Below are 17,200 nucleotides of genomic sequence, written 5' to 3'. Positions count from 1 at the left end.
AGACGACACATAATTGTTGCTATGGTGACACTGTCTGTAAGGAGATGTTTATTCGACATTTATGGAAGGAGTCTCCAGTGTCAGAGATCAAGCTGAAAGTGCTTTTTTTGGTCTTATTAACATCAAGAGAGAGAAAACCACTTTTTAGTGAGGGAACTGAAGTGAGAACAGGAACTAACTCGTTTCTCAATGTTCCACATCATTAAATGTAACTATAAATGGATAAATTTAATTTTAATAAGTGAGAAAATTGTAACTGTTGGCAAATTGCTGAGCTATAAGAGGAACAAAGCACATTGGGATGTTCTGTTATAGGATAACAAGAACGTATTGAAATCATTCTCATGGCTGGACCGGGAAGCTGTCGCAAGATTGCGATGGACTTTAACAGGAAACATGGTGAGCGCACACACACACACACACACACGACTCATAAATCACAACTGACATGATTCTGGCAAATATATTCCCCTATGTATGGAGACGTTCGAGACCTGCTGTAATTCGTATTTAGCGCTACATGCAGTGAAACAGGCTTCCAGTTTTATGATACACACTTTTTTGAACATCAAAACATCATGCAGGACATGCAGTATTTCACATGTTCTCCACGTGGTTCCTCCGGGTTCTCCGGTTTCCTTCCACCTGCATGATGGCGTCTGATTCTGTCCAATCCAGGGTGTCTAGACTCCGGATCCACAGCAACCCTGACCAGGACAAAGCTCGTACTGAAGCTGAAAGACGAACAGCATGTGAAGTTAGTTTCTTAGTCCTATTCTGCCCTCTGGTGGTCATCAGGACACAGTGCAGGAAGTAAAACAGCTTCAAGAGTCCAAGTACTGCGATTGTGTCTCTCATAAACATTAACATCAACATCACACTCTAACTACATTTACTACACTTCCCGGTGTTCAATCAAAACCTGCTCAATAATCAACGTCAAAACTGTGGCTTCGCGGTTCGCACGTTTGTCTCACACCTCCAGAGCTGGGGGTTCGATTCACGCCGCTGCTCTGTGTGTGCGGAGTTTGCATGTTCTCCCTGTGCTGCAGGGGTTTCCTCCATGTAGTCCGGTTTCCTCCCGAAGTCCAAATGCATGCATGGTAGTCTGACTGGCGTGTTCGTAATGTATGAATGGGTGTGCGAGTGTGCCCTATGATGGATTAACACCCTGTCCCAGGTGTACCCTTCCTTGTGCCCGATGCTCACTGGGATGGGCTCCAGGTTCCCCGTGACCCTGTAGGATAAGCGGTACAGAAAAGAGATGGATGGATGAATGGAATCTTATAATATAGTTTTGTTTTTTTTGTAAACAAAGCATTATTAAAGCACAGCAGCTCGTGTAAACACATTACCAAACAACACCGAACGAAAACGCTTTCGTTTGGAAACAAATCCCAATTTAACCACCGTGGGCGAATTTGAACTCGTGTAGATATGTGTAACAGTTTCAAATAACATCACTTTATTCACACACATTATTTTGTTAACATCCGTAAGCAGACTTAACATGTTTATTGAGTCACATCGATTTATTAGTGTTATTAGCATGGCTCTTAGTCACTCAAGAACTGTAACACAGTGGAACACTGATATAATCTTGTGAGTTCATTGAGCTATTTACAGGTGATTTATAAAAGGTCAGTTTGAAAAGGCATTTAATTAAAAAACAAAAACAAAACACCACACGGTCCATCCCTGATGAAAAAACAACAGCAACAAAAGAAACACAGTAATTGTAATGGTTTCCACTACAGATATTGTTACAAACCATCAGCCAACCATTATAACCATTACTGGTCCATAATGGTATCCACATAGACATAACATGCCACCAACAGCAGGTAACAAATTACAGTTTCCATTAAATCCAATACAACTCCAATTATAACCATTACAAATTCTATTGTTTTGTTGATGTTTTTCCAGCAGGGATAGGAATCCATTTTCACTATTATTCCACTCGTCCTGGATGGAACTGATGCCCAAAAATCTACACCATATTTCCTTTACTCTAAATGCAGGACGTGGTTGGTGTAAGCACCATTAAAGTCTTGGCTGATCCACAACATTTAGAGTAAAGGGAAAACTGTGTCATGGCCGAACTACACCTTTAACACTATTTTATGTGTAATGTTGATGCTTTGTCTGTGCTGTATTTTGTGTAGCTCATGACTAGGTGATGCTGCCCCCTCGTGGCTAGCTGGCTACATTTCAGGTAAGAGAAGCTTTTTGTAAATGAGACTTTTAGCAGTTATAATCATACAGTACATCACTGTCTGCTTCATATAGGACGATATTAATACTGTGTCAGAGGTGTAATGGTTCGGTGTGGTTAGGAAAACTTCTAGAATAACCCTTGACATGTTAAGGGTGTGACGATAGGAAAACCACTCAGTGTGGAAAGATTAGGTTAGTGATGATGCCATGATCAGTCCGTGGATGAGGGACGTGTCCGGTGGGGGGAGGAGGGGGTAGGGCGGTCGGCGTAGTCAGCTGCTGCAGTGCATTATGGCATACGGCTAGAGAGTCTGATGGGTTCGCTGCTGATGGTGCTGTTGTTGGCCTCTGTGGTTGTGCACATTGCCATGGTGATGGGGGTAGCCATGGAGACTGGGATGGCCGAGACCCTCTTTCTGGAGATCTTCCTGTTTGTGAAGGCCATGCAACATCTGGAGGAGCTCAGTGATGAATGGCTGTGTGGAGAACACACACACACACACACACACACACACACACACACACACACACACACACACACAGCTCAAGTTCTAGTTAAAGAATGTCTTTGTGCTGTTAAAAGACGAGCAGAGCAGAGAAGAGAGAGTATGAGGATGTGGAAAAATGAACACTGTTAAACTTTTATTATTCACGCACGAGTTCAAACCGAACCAACACACACCCTCTTCCTTTAACACCATCGAGTTGCTGCAGGAGGCGAGTGAATAATGACTGAAATGCACACGTGATAAATGAAGGAACGAACACTGATCGTTAACAAACTACCACACATGAACCGGTCAAACCTACAGCCCTACCTCCCGTCTTCTGGAGATAAAATTCTACCGTCACTTCAATGTAAAACTCGCCGTATTCAACACTGGAAACAGACGAGAGCGAGCGAGCGAGAGAGAGAGCGAGAGAGTGTGTGTATGTGTGTATACAGAGAACAAATGATCGTTGTTGGAAATGTACAAGCGAGTGTCAGTCAGTGCAGGTTCCTTTAGAAAGACGGGAGGGACAAGAAAGATGATAGGAACAATGCAGATGAAATAATAATAATAATAATAATAATAATAATAATAATAATAATAATAATAATATCATCATCACTATTGTGTTTACATCAGTATAGTTGTTATTCATCTTCTTTGCTGTTATCTTTGTTCTTGTTTTGTTCTTGTTCTCCTGGTGCTTTGGCAACACTGTACGGTATACAGTCGAAATAAAGATTGAAGAGAGTGAGAGAGTACAGAGAGAAGAGGATGGGAAGAAAGAGAGAGAGACAGAGAGACAGAGAGAGAGAGAGAGAGAGAGAGAGAGAGAGAGATTATACCTGTGTGTTATTCCTGCAGGTCTGCAGCAGCTCCTGCAGTACAGAATGAATAATAATAGTAATATTATCTGAAAGCGAATCCTTTTGTTTTTGATTTCAATTTTGTTAGTGTGTTAATTCCACCTGGAGTTTCTGCATTCTTTCTTCGTCACTCTGCAGAACCAGTAAGTCATCAATGTCAATCTCTTCTGGCATTTCATCCTCCTACAGACAGACACACACACACACACACACCAGATTATATCAGTGTGTATCAGGCTGCATGTGAACACTGGAACATTTCACATACTGTTAGTCTAAGGCCTCTTTGTTTACAGTTTAAATCATATTTAATAATATCTACAGTTTTTGGAACATGTACCACTGTTTTACATTTAATCCAAGCAGAATTATTAAATGAGAGTTTTTATGTACGAGAGATCTTTAGTTTGTTTTTTGCTGGCCCCGAGCTGATATTTGTTCCAGAAGTGAGACAAACCTGCAGTTCCCACTGAGGAGTATTTGATCCTATTTTAGTAATTAGACTTCTTTTTTTTAAATTATTAAAATATACAATATTGGGATAATATCAGAAACTGACTGAAAATATATAGTTACACATCAGTGCACAGTTCAGACTGGACAACTGAAAGAATGAAAGGAATGTACTAAGAACACATGGCGGGAGCCGCTGATAAAACACCAGCATTTACAGGAAAGTAATTACCACACACACACACACACACACTCACTCTCCCTCCCTCCCTCTCTCTCTCACGCTGTTCCAAACATACTACACCAGTGCAAACTTATGCTTTTCCTTCTCTTGTACATATAATTATATTTAGAAAATATAATATATAAAATAATATTTAGTAATATTAACTAATATCCAAATAATATAAATAGTTGGCATTAATAAATTGACATGGCAACGTTTTCTGCAAAGAGATGTTTATTGAAAATTTAGGGAAGGAGTCTCCAGTGTCAGAGCTTTCGTAACAGTCAGAGGTGAAGCCGGAACTTGTTTTCCGTCATGGGAAAGTCTTCCGAGTGCTCGTGTCTACGAAATGTCCCATTGGTCCGGTGTTTGGTTTGGTTTTGTTTAGATGGTCAGTCACGCAGAAATTCCTCATCGCACACAAAGTTTTTCTCACAGCTGCACACAGTCTATGTGCAAGCATACGATTGTATACATGTACACACAAACACACAACACTGCCCATGTAAGGCATCTGGTAAGTCTCTAGAATCACGCATATTTGTGTGGCTGTATGTTGTTTTTTTTTTTTTTGTGGAACAGGAAGTCTGGGATCCCCCATGAGGAAGCAAGCACCTCTCCTTATAAGGCCCTGGCCCACTGCCTCTGTGCGTGTGTGTGCATGAGAGATACACAGTGTGTGTGGGGGTTGTATACAGTGTTTAAGGGCAGAGAGAAATAATGAGACAAAGGCCACGGGTTCACCATCCATTATGTACTCGTCGCACACTCTAACCGTTCACTGTGTTTATCTGTAAAACTGTACAGAGATCACACACGCACACACACCTACCTGCTGAACACCCACACACACTTATACTGTGACTCCATATAAAGCCCTGTGAGAGTGGCGACGCACCCCTGCACCATCACAAATCACCCCGAATGGAAGAAGAACGAGTATTTCAACTTCTCACGAAAGACCAGAAACTAGAAATATTGCAAGTGATTCATAAAACACACACCATCCATGACTATTACATTACAAAAATAAAGTTACAAAGCTAATACTGATAACAAATACAGAAAGCTTACAGACTGCTCCTCTGGGAACTAGCTTGTTTTTTGCGGCTGTTCTACATCATTAATATTAAGGTGAAGGTCTGGTGATGGACTTGTCCAGTCTAAAACCTTCCACTCCTCCCCCCGATGAAGTCCTGTGTTGAGGTGGAAGTGTGTTTTGGATCGTTGTCTTGCTGCATGATGAAGTTCCTTCTGATTCATTCGGATGCATTTCTCTGTAAATTGGTAAACAGAATGTACCGCACAACTTCTGAATTCATTCTGCTGCTACCATCATGAGTTCCATCATCAGTAAAGATCAGTGAGAATGTTCCGGAAGCAGCCATGCAAGCCCAAGCCATGACGTGACCTCCACCATGTTTCAGAGATGAGCTTGTATGGTCTGGATCATGAGCAGATCCTTTCTTTCTGCACACTTTGGCCTTTCAATCACTTCAGTAGAGGTTCATCTCGGTTCCAGAACTTTTGTGGATCATCTCTGTGTTTCTTTGTGAATTCCAATCTGGCTTTCTGATTCTTACTGCTGATGAGTGGTTTTCATCGTGTGGTACGGCCTCTAAATTTCTGCTCTCAAAGTCTTCGAACGGTGGATTGTGAGACCTTCACCCTGCCCTGTGGAGATTGTTGGTGATGTCACTGACCGTAGAAAAACCTTTTTGGCTTTTTCTTCACAGCTCTCACAATGTTTCTGTCATCAACTGCTGTAGTTTTCCTTGGCCGACCTGTTTGGTGTCTTTTACTCAGTATACCAGTGTTTACTTCCTTTTTCAGGACGCCCAAATCGTTATATTGCTACGCCCAATGTTTATGCAATGACTCGGATTGATTTTCCCTCTGTTCTCAGCTTCAAAAATTTTTTCTCCCGTAGACAGCTCTCTGATCTTCATGTTGGTTTATCCTTTTTAACAACAAACACAGTCTTCACAGGTGAAACTGAAAACTAAAACCAAGAGTAGATGTTCAGAGTTATTTATTGTTTAAACAGGTCTAACAAGACACACCTAGGAAACGAGAAACATCTGTCAGTCACATGTTCCAATATTTTTGCTCACCTACAAATTTGGTGGTCTGATACAAAATGTGCTGGGTTCTACATCGTTTAACACGCCTTACATATAAATACCAGGAAATAAAAAGCTGCAATCCTAAACTCGCTTCTCATGTTCATCTTTTGATCTCAAACCCAAATGTCTTCAGTCTACAGCAAAAATAAAATGAATTGGTTTCCATGGGGACTCCATATTATGCCTCATATACATTCGTACAGCTTTTCTGAAGTGAAATTCAAGCCTTTTCCCAGCACGCATCGTACTTTTTAAAACTGTTTATAGTTACATTTAATTTTGTGGAACGTCTGTGAAACAACTTAGTTCCTGTTGTCCCTCACGTTTATAGCAGCGATAAACAGTGGTTCCCGCACCCGCCTCTCTTTATTCTCTCTCTTGAAGTGAAGAAAACCACAGAGAACTTCACAAAACGATAAAGTCCTCTACTGTCAGAGACGAGGCATTACTGCAAATCACAGTTTTTCTAATGTTTCTTTAACACTGTATTATCAGCAAAGGTCTAGAACCAATTTTTTAAAAAAATATTACAGACTGCCCCGTTAATAATGTCACAACTGTAGCGCGTTTTAGTCCAAATGGGTGTAAAGGAATTAAAGGAATGTGACCGGAGCGTTCTTGCATCTTCCCACAGATAACTCACTGACAAACTTTTCTCAAGTAATTTATAATGTTTGTAAGGTTTTATCTGTAGAGCTGTGCAGAAACAACACACACTCCTACTCGCTAATCACTCAAGCACACACAAAAACACACACCACAGCTCCATATAAAGCCCAGAGAGAGAGAGAGAGAGAGAGAGAGAGAGAGAGAGAGAGAGAGAGAGAGAGAGAGAGCGAGCGAGCGAGCGCGCAAGTACACCACCCTGCCGTCATGAATTCTTTCAAACCAAACCAGAAATGCATCATCTACCCCATTACATCTCAGTGGTGACGATTTATCAGCATTTTAAATGTTCTGTGCTGCAAAAAGTGGTTAGTCAGCGATACATACGCAGCGATGAGCTATCATAATCCTAGCCAGTGCAAGAATTCTCTAGAAAATATTTTAGCTAATGTTACCTAGCTAGCTGTTATAGCGCTTGACAAAACAGTACAGAACTATCTAGACAAGATAACAAGCTAGTTAACCGTCTGAAACAATAGTATTGCTACTTCTCCATAATTAGGACAAACTGTACAAGTAGCAGTCTAGTATTTTTACCTTAGAAAAAAAATACAGGACAGCATTTTGAGGTAATCTAGCCACATTATCAGTCAGAAGGGATAGAAAAAAAAATGGACATAAATTCTTGTGAAAATGTAGATGCTGGCTAAATTGCTAGCTAGCTACTGACACAACAAATAAAGATCTATAATTCTTGCGAAATAATTTCCAGGATTCTCCCATATTGCTGTGAAATTGTGAAATAAATTAGCTAATATAAGCTAGCTAGCTCGCTAGTAATGCTCCACAACCATAGTTGTAACAACCTCTTGCTACCTAGCTAAGCTAAGAATTCAAGTAGCTGGCTATTGAAAAGCAATAGTCTCTCACACTTCAGATTTTTCCTCACCGTCGTTCTTTCTTAATTTTGAATTCTTTATTCAACTCCTCGTGCTTTGCTGATATACAGATGTACAGACAAAGTTTGTACAGGCTAAAACTTTCCTTTTATCTTTCTTTGTCACTCAAGTGTTTGCCCTTTAACCCTTAAATCTAAGTGTTTAGAAACCACTGACAAGCACAATCTTGAGTAATGTCAATCTGGTGGTGTTATTTAGGTAAGAGGCAGACTGAGATCTCTCCAGGTCACATGGTCTGGATATTGACCACAATTTTGTTTTCTATGACCAAAGATAAGGAAGGTTCTTTGGTGTCTCATCATTGATTTGGTGACATTTTCTGTAAGGAGATATTTGTGGAACATCTTTGGAAGGAATCTCCAGTTTCAGTGCTGTTGTAACAGTTGTTTTTTTTTGTCTTCTTAACTTCAAAAGATAGAGGAAAAAAAGAGAGGGCTGGTGAGGGAACGAGTGTTTATAGCTGTTATAATGTAAGAGAGAACAGGGAAGTAGCTTGTTTCATGGATGTTCCCCAACAATAAATATAAGTATAAATGGATAAATAGTGTGATGTGCCTTTCTTTAATAAATATATGCACAGTAGTATTCACATACTGCAGTGGTAAGAGGAATAAAAACAATTCCATGCTATTATAGGAAAGTTTGGGTTAAAAGTAACTCCGCTTCATCACGCCACAAAGTCTTTTATTCTTTTTTTTTTTTTTAATTAGCTGGGAAAAGCAATGACCACTTTAAAAAAGGGAATCATTTTGTCTGGTTTTACTTTATTTTCTCACTTTTTAAAAATTTTATTCCTTCAAAGTTATGTACCAGTAGGTTAACTTGGCTCAATAAGATTTATTATTATTATTATTATTATTATTATTATTATTATTAAAAGTCCAGCGTGTATTTATTACTATTACAGATTTAAAGCTCTGACTATAAAGCTGTTTTGAAACTTCTAAAAGTAACTACCCCCCACCCTCACTCACCGTGCCGGCGTACAGCTCCTCCAGCGCGCGCTCGATCCAATTCTCGGCGTTCAGGCGCTTCTGAAGCTCCGTGCGGTTGTACTTCACCGTCACGCGCGCCTGCCGCTTCTGCAGGGTCGGGCCGTGTGCGCGCGCGGGCCCCAGCGCTTGTGGGTGACAAGGGCGATCCTGCTGCTCTTCGGTCATAGCGCGCACGTGAGAGACTGAGAAAGGTCTGTACTGAGGGATTGAAGGGAAAATGTATGCGTGCGTGCGCGCTCAGACGCACAGATATTAGTGCGCGCGCGCGCCCCCTACCGCTGATAAACACAGTGCTCTCTGCGGTCCTAACTTTCACACTTAACTTCTCACAAGCATGTGTTCTACTTTGCTAACGCTCTCGCACATTATAGCTCAAGTCCATACATAAAGGAGCAAACGTAACACACTGAACATGTTTTTGTTGATCAGGTGCAATTGTAAGTACAAGTCAATTTTTAATGCATTTAATTTTTGGTTGTATTATTTCTCTTTATTTACTCCCCCCTCCCCCCAAAAATGAGAAGAATAATCAGTAGGATGTCATTTTTATTGTGTTCCACTAGGGGGAGCTGAGCCCCTGCTGAAAAATCGCTCATTTTGCAAAGTGTTATTTATTTATTTTTTAAAACTTAAACACCACTAATGCATTGTTCAGCAGGGCAAATTTAACATATTCGTACTTAATCGATAAACCTCTCTGTTAATGGCTAATCCGGTCAGTGTAATAATTTAATCAGTGAAATAAACACATCGTTATCGCTTTTTATCGCCGAACTTTTCCATTTCCCCAAAAGCTCAACTCTGATTGGTTGTTGGAGATTACTGGGAAACCAATCCCTTGACCTTCTGTAAATTTAGGCCGGATTAATGAATGATGCGGGATTACATTACACATTTTATTATTAACTTGACAAAAAAATAGACATACAAAATAAATTAACATAAAATATTGTCTCACAAGAAAAATGATTGAAATTAAAAGTACAAAAATGCAAAACAGGAACTTAAAGCAGGCATTAAACTCAGGTTTAAGGGTCATGAAAGGTGAAATGGCTACAGAAATCTTTTTTTTTTTTACAAGTCAGAAACATCACATTCAGAAAAGCTCAAGTTCTACGTATCAAAATAACAACAAATGACTTCCCGCTTACACATAGGGAAAGGGCTCGCTGCTACATAGCAATACAACGCTGGGCTAACAATATCCCCATTTTGGTTTAGGAAAATATTTATAAATATATTTCTGACTTTGTAACAATGAAAGTACAGATCTAATACACTCCGTTTTGTGGATCATACAAGTAGAACGAACATCCGTACAGGATGTCAGGAGGAGTCGGAGAGAACTTTAGCCGTCATTTGGGACTTCGTTACAATCGAACGTCGGCGGAAATGCAGACTTCGAACTTTCCCAGTTCGAGATCTAGAGAATTTATATATATATATATATAAAAAAAGCAGGAATTTACAATGAGCTGGATAACTTAAACCAGAACTATAAAAGAATTAAGTTATCCAGCTAACCCAGACATCTCATTGTTTACATATCATTATAGTGGATATAAAAAAGTATATAGTATAGAGGTAAAAAGTGTTTTTAAAAAACCCCCTAAAAAACACACCATTCACCATAATGTTGAAAAGATAAATCAGAATTAAAAGGAGGAATGATGTTCGACTCATTCTTTGATAAAAATAAACTGAAAGGCTGAACATGTTTTCTAGAAGCCAGTCAGGATTTGGCCTAACCTGCCATAATAATCCCAAACTATGGGATGGGTCATGTGGTTTCTTTCTTTCCTGCAGGTATTTTGTGACGTATTCTTTCAAATAATTTGTACATTTTCATTTTTTGCTTACATATACTGTATATTCTGAATTTTCTTTAATCATACAGAATTTCATTCATGCCTTATAATACAGAAATGACCAGTCACATACTGTTTATGTTGAGTTCTGTAGCAATCACCATCTATACCAAATCTAACACTTTAAAGTAGCTTAATTTTTTATATATATTTTTTGGTTTCCGGAGCCTAAACTCCATCGGTCCGACAGAAAAGGTCCTGTTCAACACTTTATTCTGTCATGTTGTTTTTTTTAATGAAAAAGAAGTGCTTAAATCATTTTCATTCTTCTCTCAGTTTGTGCATGCACGTGTGTGTGTGTGTGTGTGTTTATATATATATATATATATATATATATATATATATATATATATATATATATATATGTATGTATGTATGTATGTATGTATGTATGTATGTATGTATGTATGTATGTATGTATGTATGTATGTATGTATGTATGTATGTATGTATGTATGTATGTATGTATATGTGCATGCGTGGTGTTTGAAACTTGTTTCCTGAACCTATGCGTCTGTTATCTAATCCCCACCCCTCCAGCGCTCCACAGGAAGTCCCTCCCAGCAGGAAGCGTGTGCCCGGGAGCCAACGAGCAGCTGAGCCTGGCCTCTGTGTTGCTCGGCTTCACCTGACTGACAGCTCTGGACAGGAATTCGTGTTCATATGGGTAGTGCTGCCGGTCGAGATTGTTGACTGTCTCGAGGTCATTGAAAACAGAGTCGCAGAGCTGCTGTCTGCGCAGCCGCTGCCTCCTGCGTCTCAGGAACACCACAGCCACGCACACGCCCAGGCATGCTGCCAGCACGCCCAGCACGCACAGCGCCGCCACCGTGGAAGGGGAGGAACCTCGAGAGGTGCGTGACGCTGCCCGCTCCAGTCCGGCCCTATCCAGCACGGGGAACTCACAGCTGGGACCCATGAATCCAGGCACACACTGGCACACGGGGCCTGAGAAGTGTGTGTAGCAGGTACCGCCGTGCAGGCAGGCGTGTGAGAGGCAGGCATCGGCACGCACACTGCAGTTCTTCCCCGTGAATCCAAGCGTGCACGAGCATGTGTAGTCGTTCACTCCGTCTACACATGTTCCCGAGTTCTGACACGGAGAACGTGCGCAGTCGTCCACGTTAACGGCGCAGCGCGGCCCGGCGAACCCCGGGCGACACCGACACAGCACCCCAGAGCCCACATCCACACATTCACCACCTACACAGAGAACATTTTACACACTTCAACCACTAAAGTAGATTTACAACATCCTCCACAGTTAATTTTGGAATTGTCTACATTTGTTTTGTTTTTTTAATGCTGTCATCATGATGGAGGATAAAAACTGTAACACGTACCGTTGGCGCAGGGTTTATGGCTGCAGCGATCCAGTTTCTTCTCACAGTTGGAGCCAGTGTAGGCTGGGGGGCAGCGGCACATGTAGCCTCCAGTGAAACGTTCCTCACATGTTCCTCCGTTAAAGCACGGATCATCTGCACACGTCATTGCTATGATCTCACAGTTTTTCCCGTAGAAGCCCTGAGGGCATGTGCACGAGTAATCGTTCTCCAGATCCTACACCATGACAGAGAGAGAGAGAGAGAGAGAGAGAGAGAGAGAGAGAGAGAGAGAGAGAGAGTGTATTTATACGATCTATGGGGTGTGTTAGAGTAAAGATGTGTTGGGGTGTTAGTGTGCTAAAGTGTTAATGTTGAACTTAGATAATTGTAGACTCACATTGCAGAGGACTCCGGTCTTGCAGGGGTTACAGCGTGTTAGAGTGTTAAAGTTACCATGTATTGGAGAATTAGTGGTAAGGATAGGCTGTGTTACAGTGTTAAGTTTAGAGTTTATTAGAGTGTTAATGTTAGTATGTGTTAGCGTATTAGTTTAAAGAGTGTGTTAGAGTGTTAGTTTTAAGGTTAGAGTGTGTTAGTTATTGTTAGGCTGTGTTAGGTGTTAGTTTTGAGAGTAGGCTTAGGTTTGTTAAGGTTAGAGTGTGTCATGGTGTTAATGTTTATATTAGGCCATGTTAGATTGTTAGTGTTAATGTTAGACTGACGTTGAGGTTGTATTAAGGTTTTAGTGTTAGTGTTAAGCTGAGGTTGTATTGCAGTGTTAAGCTGAGGTTGTATTGCAGTGTTAGGGTTACAGTGTTAAGCTGAGGTTGTATTGCAGTGTTAAGGTTACAGTGTTATGTTAGTGTTCAGTTGAGGTAAACGACAACATTGCTCTTGCAGGGACTTGTAAAGGTTATAGGTGTTAGTGTTAAGTTCAGGTGTTGAGTTGGAAACCCACGTTCCAGCTGTCTCTTCTGTTGAAGGCATTGCAGTACATGATAACAGGGTGCATTCGAGTAAAGGTGTGTTAGGGTGTTAGTGTTCAGTTCAGGACTTGAGGTACAGCTGTCGGTGTTCTTGCAGGTATTGGGGTTAGTGATCGTGTTAAGTTTAGGGTGCGTCAGTAAATATGTGTTATGATGTTAGTGTTAAGGTTAAGGTGTGATCAGGTTCGAGACTCTCGTTGCAGCTGTTGTTCTTGCAGAGGTCAGGGTGAGTGAGTTAAGTTTACGAGTAAAGGTGTGTTAAAGTGTTAGGGTTATGGTGTTAGTGTTCAGTCAGAGACATGCACTCCGTTGTTCTTGCAGTTAGAAACGATTTTATAACAGGTTTGAGTTCACGTAAAGGTGTGCTATGGGGACTCACGTTGAAGTTGTTGGTGTTTTGGGGTTAGTGGTAGTGTTAAGCTTAGGGTGTGTTGGATTGAAGGTGTGTTTGGGTGTTAAGGTTATGGTGTTAGTGTTCTTGCAGTTAGTGAGAGTGTTTAGTGTTTAGGGTGTGTTAAAATAAAGGTGCATTATGGGGACTCGACCTGTGGTCCTTGCAGGGGTTGCAGTAAGTGAAAGTGTGTAAAGGTGGAGTGTTGAGGGCGGTGGTGTTCAGGTTAAGGCGTGTTAAGTAACTCACGTTGCAGCTGCCGCCGTTCTTACAGGGGTTGCAGTCGCACTCGTTGATCTCAAGCTCGCAGTCGGTGCCTCCGTACCCTGGCCGGCAGGTGCAGGTGTAGCTGCCCTGGCCCGTGTTGGTGCAGGTGGCTCCGTTAGCACAGGGCCGGTGATTGGTGCAGTAGTTCAGGTCCTGGTTGCAGAAAAGACCTCCCCAGCCTTCTTTACACACACACTGCCAAGGCTGCGTGCAGGTGCCGTGCAGACAGCCGGGGTGGCGCACACACTCGCTGCAGGACGGGCCCTGCCACCCCAGACGACACTTACACTCGCCGGGGGCCTCGCAGTAACCGTGACGATCGCTGCAGTCCGCCGAGCAGATGGCTGTGAGGGGAGGGGAAGGGGAGAGAGGTTACACACACGCACACACACACACACACACACACGCTGGCCACGCCCAGCTAAACGAGAACAGATGAATGGGAGTGTTAAGTGTTGAGGCCAGCAGCTGGTGAGCTGACACACGAACACACACACACACACACTGAATGAGTCCACAGCATGTGTCTGCTCTGTGCTCCTATTGTTCTGATTAACAAAAGAACTGAATGAGATGCTCACACACACACGCACAGACACAGACACAGACACACACACACAGATGTTAGATGTAGATAAGCTTTATGGCTACAGCTCAGATTTCTGCACGCACACACACACACACACTCGTTAACTCATTCATACACAACCAGACTTTCACAAAATCACACGTCGAGACGCTTCCAGACCAGACGTAGTTGTCCCAAGGGTCCGAACAGACATCTGGCCCTCTGACATATCATATACACTCCTTCTCTTTGTGTTTCTCTCTCTCTCTCTCTCTCTCTCTCTCTCTCTCTCTCTCACACACACACACACAAGACTATGTAACAAAAATGAGAGATGTAGCTTCTATAGATAAACAGCTGAACAGGTCACATGGGTAAGGGTAATATTTTAGTGTGGTGATTTGGAACAAGGCCCAGTATCACAACCATCGCATCACTATGAGAATGTAGTTCCCTTTGGTGGGGCAACTTTCTGGATGGCATTAGTGTGCTTTCATGAGGCGCTGGTCCTTTCAGTTCTCTGATTTAGGATCAGTGTCGCATACATCCCATAATCCCGTTCCACCCAGGTTTTTAAAAACAGCGCTGGCGTAGCCATTACGCGATGTTCCGTTGTCAAAATCTACGTCAATTAAAACTGTGCTAACAGTCTGGAGTTCATCGATTCCCAGAAAGTGTATCTATGTGTGGATATGATAACAAGCTAATGTAGCTTTAAGGTCGCCCCAAGCTGCTGGCTAGCTGTTGTTCGGGATTCGTAAAAATGCTACCAAATCAGACAGACAGCGTGTGTGTGTGAGAGAGACTCACGATCGGAGCAGTATTCCCCCTGCCAGCCGTCCAGACACTGTTTATTTCCATTCTCGTCGCACATGTAGTGGCCGAGTGTGTCGTCGCGTGGTCGGCAGTAATCTGAACACGCATCTCCATAGTAGAACTCATCACAGAACACGTGGTATGAGTAGCGGAGCTCGCTCTGCTCGCCGAAGTGCACATCCTGAGACCAGTCCTCCCCGATGGATAAACGCCGCCGCGTCGCTAAACGGCTGATCAGGTTGTTCTGGTTCTCTGTGGATGGAAAAAAAAAATATATATATAACATAACACGGGAGGATCAGGGGTCATGTGCACCTGCTGAGGCGTGGGGACGGCTCGCTAACGAGCTAGTGAGCACGTACCTGTGTGGTCAGCGTGCTCTTTGGGTGACTCGGCGTTCCAGGCTTCAATAACCAGAGAAAACGTTCCCTAAAAAACGATGAGAAATGAAGCAGAGTTCAAATACTGGCTAATGATGTAAATGACACTGGAGTTGAACTCCTTGGGCCAAGATATAAAACTCAACAAAACGCAGAGGGCTTAATGTCTCAAATCCTCGCTTTGCTCCAAATCACTCGTTTTGCACTTACAGTTTGCAATTCATCATTTTGAAAACACATAGAAAGCAACGTTATCTTTTGAACGTATAAGAGTGGTGCTAAATGAACTGTACCGTTTTAAACAAATACATGCATACATTCGTAAATACATACAACGGTACAGTAAATAAGTAAATACAATTTCAACAGATAAATAAGTAAACAAACACAAATACATACATAATTAAACAATTAATTGGTTAATAAATTAACAAACTAACTAAAAAAAGTTCCAATTAAGAAATAGTTTCAGAAATAAATAAATAAATATCCTGCTGGGGGAAAAACAAACAAACAATAGAAACCCTCATAGAATTGTGATGATTTTAATGGTTAAAATGGGAATTCTATTGGTTTTAATGGAAACTGTAATGGTCCCTGTAGGTCTCTACTGATAATTTGCTGCCTTCTATTGCTGGCATGTTATGTCTAGTGGATACCATTAAGGACCAATCATGGTAATGGTTTTAATGGTTAGCTGATTGTCTGTAGTGGAAACCAATTGGAATTTCAGTGATGGTTTCTATTGTTTTGTTTTGTTTTGTTTTTAAATAGAATACAATAAAATCTCACCAAAAATTCAATTCAAACACTAATTTGTTTTCGAATTCGTGCGATTTAATGCAGCAAATCCAACAGAAATTGGTGTTAGTTAAACCTACATGGCGCCATGGCCAAACCCTTTCCAATTACGCACACTATTTGAGCATGCGTTAGTGTGAGACTATCATCATGGGTGAAGTTGACTTTACCGGCCACTTGAAGTGGAACGGTACTCGGATGGCGGCGCTGTTGGAGATGGCTCCCGGTTCGGCCCGCATCACTCCGGTCTGCCCGGTTCCGAAGGTGCAGGGCGGCTCGGCGGAGATCACGTCCTCCGAGTGCTTGAGGCAGATGCGGAAAAAGATGTTGCAGTCGCGAGTTCTCCTGCAGAAGCGACGTGTGGTGCTGAAAGAGTGCACCTTCAGCTCAAACAGTCCCGAGGAGGCAACCTACAAATGGGAGAAGTCAGAAATAAATAAATAAATAAATAAATAAATAAATACTAATCCTAAAACACCTATGATTTGTTAATTCACGAGTATAGCAATCTCCCTACAATAATTCTGTCTCTTCAAAAAAAAAAATTAAAATGATTAAATCATTATACACATCCCCTGAGAGAGTGTGAAACTGACCAGGGGCAGCAGGAGAGACAGAGCCAGCAGGAGGAAACGGAGATGGAAACGCGCCATGGCCAAAACTTTTCCAATTACGCACAGGTGCTCGCATCCGGTATGCAAACAAAATCACCAATCCAAACCCAAAAAAACAAAAATTAATTCAATCCAATGCCGAGTTGGTTAAAATACAGTTCCTCAGACACACAACCTCAACCTCAGACAGGGTGGGAAAATCCTGATCCTGATCCTGATGCTGATGCGCGTCTCTTCTGCGT

The 17,200-nt window shown here is 41.8% G+C and overlaps 2 protein-coding genes across 2 annotated transcripts in view; both read right to left on the bottom strand.

Moving 5' to 3' along the window:
* Window positions 1–1,442: 1,442 nt before the first annotated feature.
* ppp1r14aa (protein phosphatase 1, regulatory (inhibitor) subunit 14Aa) lies at window positions 1,443–9,167 on the bottom strand. Its single transcript, XM_017459910.3, has 4 exons — window positions 8,922–9,167; window positions 3,680–3,760; window positions 3,557–3,589; window positions 1,443–2,696 (listed from the first exon to the last, which is right to left on the bottom strand). The coding sequence occupies exons 1-4, from the start codon at window positions 9,105–9,107 to the stop codon at window positions 2,523–2,525; spliced, it is 474 nt and encodes a 157-aa protein (XP_017315399.1). The 5' UTR covers window positions 9,108–9,167; the 3' UTR covers window positions 1,443–2,522.
* A 1,995-nt stretch (window positions 9,168–11,162) lies between these two features.
* Window positions 11,163–17,200, bottom strand: part of dlb (deltaB) — a 6,156-nt gene continuing 118 nt past the window's right edge. Inside the window, exons 1-7 of the mRNA XM_017459907.3 lie at window positions 16,941–17,200; window positions 16,515–16,754; window positions 15,526–15,592; window positions 15,158–15,415; window positions 13,762–14,123; window positions 12,154–12,370; window positions 11,163–12,013 (exon numbers count right to left, since the gene is read on the bottom strand). The exon at window positions 16,941–17,200 is cut by the window's right edge and continues 118 nt beyond it. Of these exons, the coding sequence (XP_017315396.1) occupies window positions 11,328–12,013; window positions 12,154–12,370; window positions 13,762–14,123; window positions 15,158–15,415; window positions 15,526–15,592; window positions 16,515–16,754; window positions 16,941–16,997 (1,887 nt within the window). The 5' untranslated portion in view covers window positions 16,998–17,200 and the 3' untranslated portion in view covers window positions 11,163–11,327. The remainder of the gene's footprint in view (window positions 12,014–12,153; window positions 12,371–13,761; window positions 14,124–15,157; window positions 15,416–15,525; window positions 15,593–16,514; window positions 16,755–16,940) is intronic.

Source organism: Ictalurus punctatus, chromosome 28, assembly GCF_001660625.3.
Source record: "Ictalurus punctatus breed USDA103 chromosome 28, Coco_2.0, whole genome shotgun sequence".
In the NCBI taxonomy this organism is placed as follows: Eukaryota; Metazoa; Chordata; class Actinopteri; order Siluriformes; family Ictaluridae; genus Ictalurus; species Ictalurus punctatus.
This window is presented reverse-complemented; position numbering and strand designations above follow the sequence as displayed.

What these genes read in the sequence shown, in the direction of transcription:
- ppp1r14aa (XM_017459910.3), bottom strand. Translation starts at nt 9,107, where the DNA reads ATGACCGAAGAGCAGCAGGATCGCCCTTGTCACCCACAAGCGCTGGGG. An exon ending in AGGAGCTGTACGCCGGCACG is followed by an intron (nt 3,761 to 8,921) that starts GTGAGTGAGGGT and finishes GTCTGTCTGTAG; the next exon opens with GAGGATGAAATGCCAGAAGA. An exon ending in CCTGCAGGAATAACACACAG is followed by an intron (nt 2,697 to 3,556) that starts GTATAATCTCTC and finishes TTCTCCACACAG; the next exon opens with CCATTCATCACTGAGCTCCT.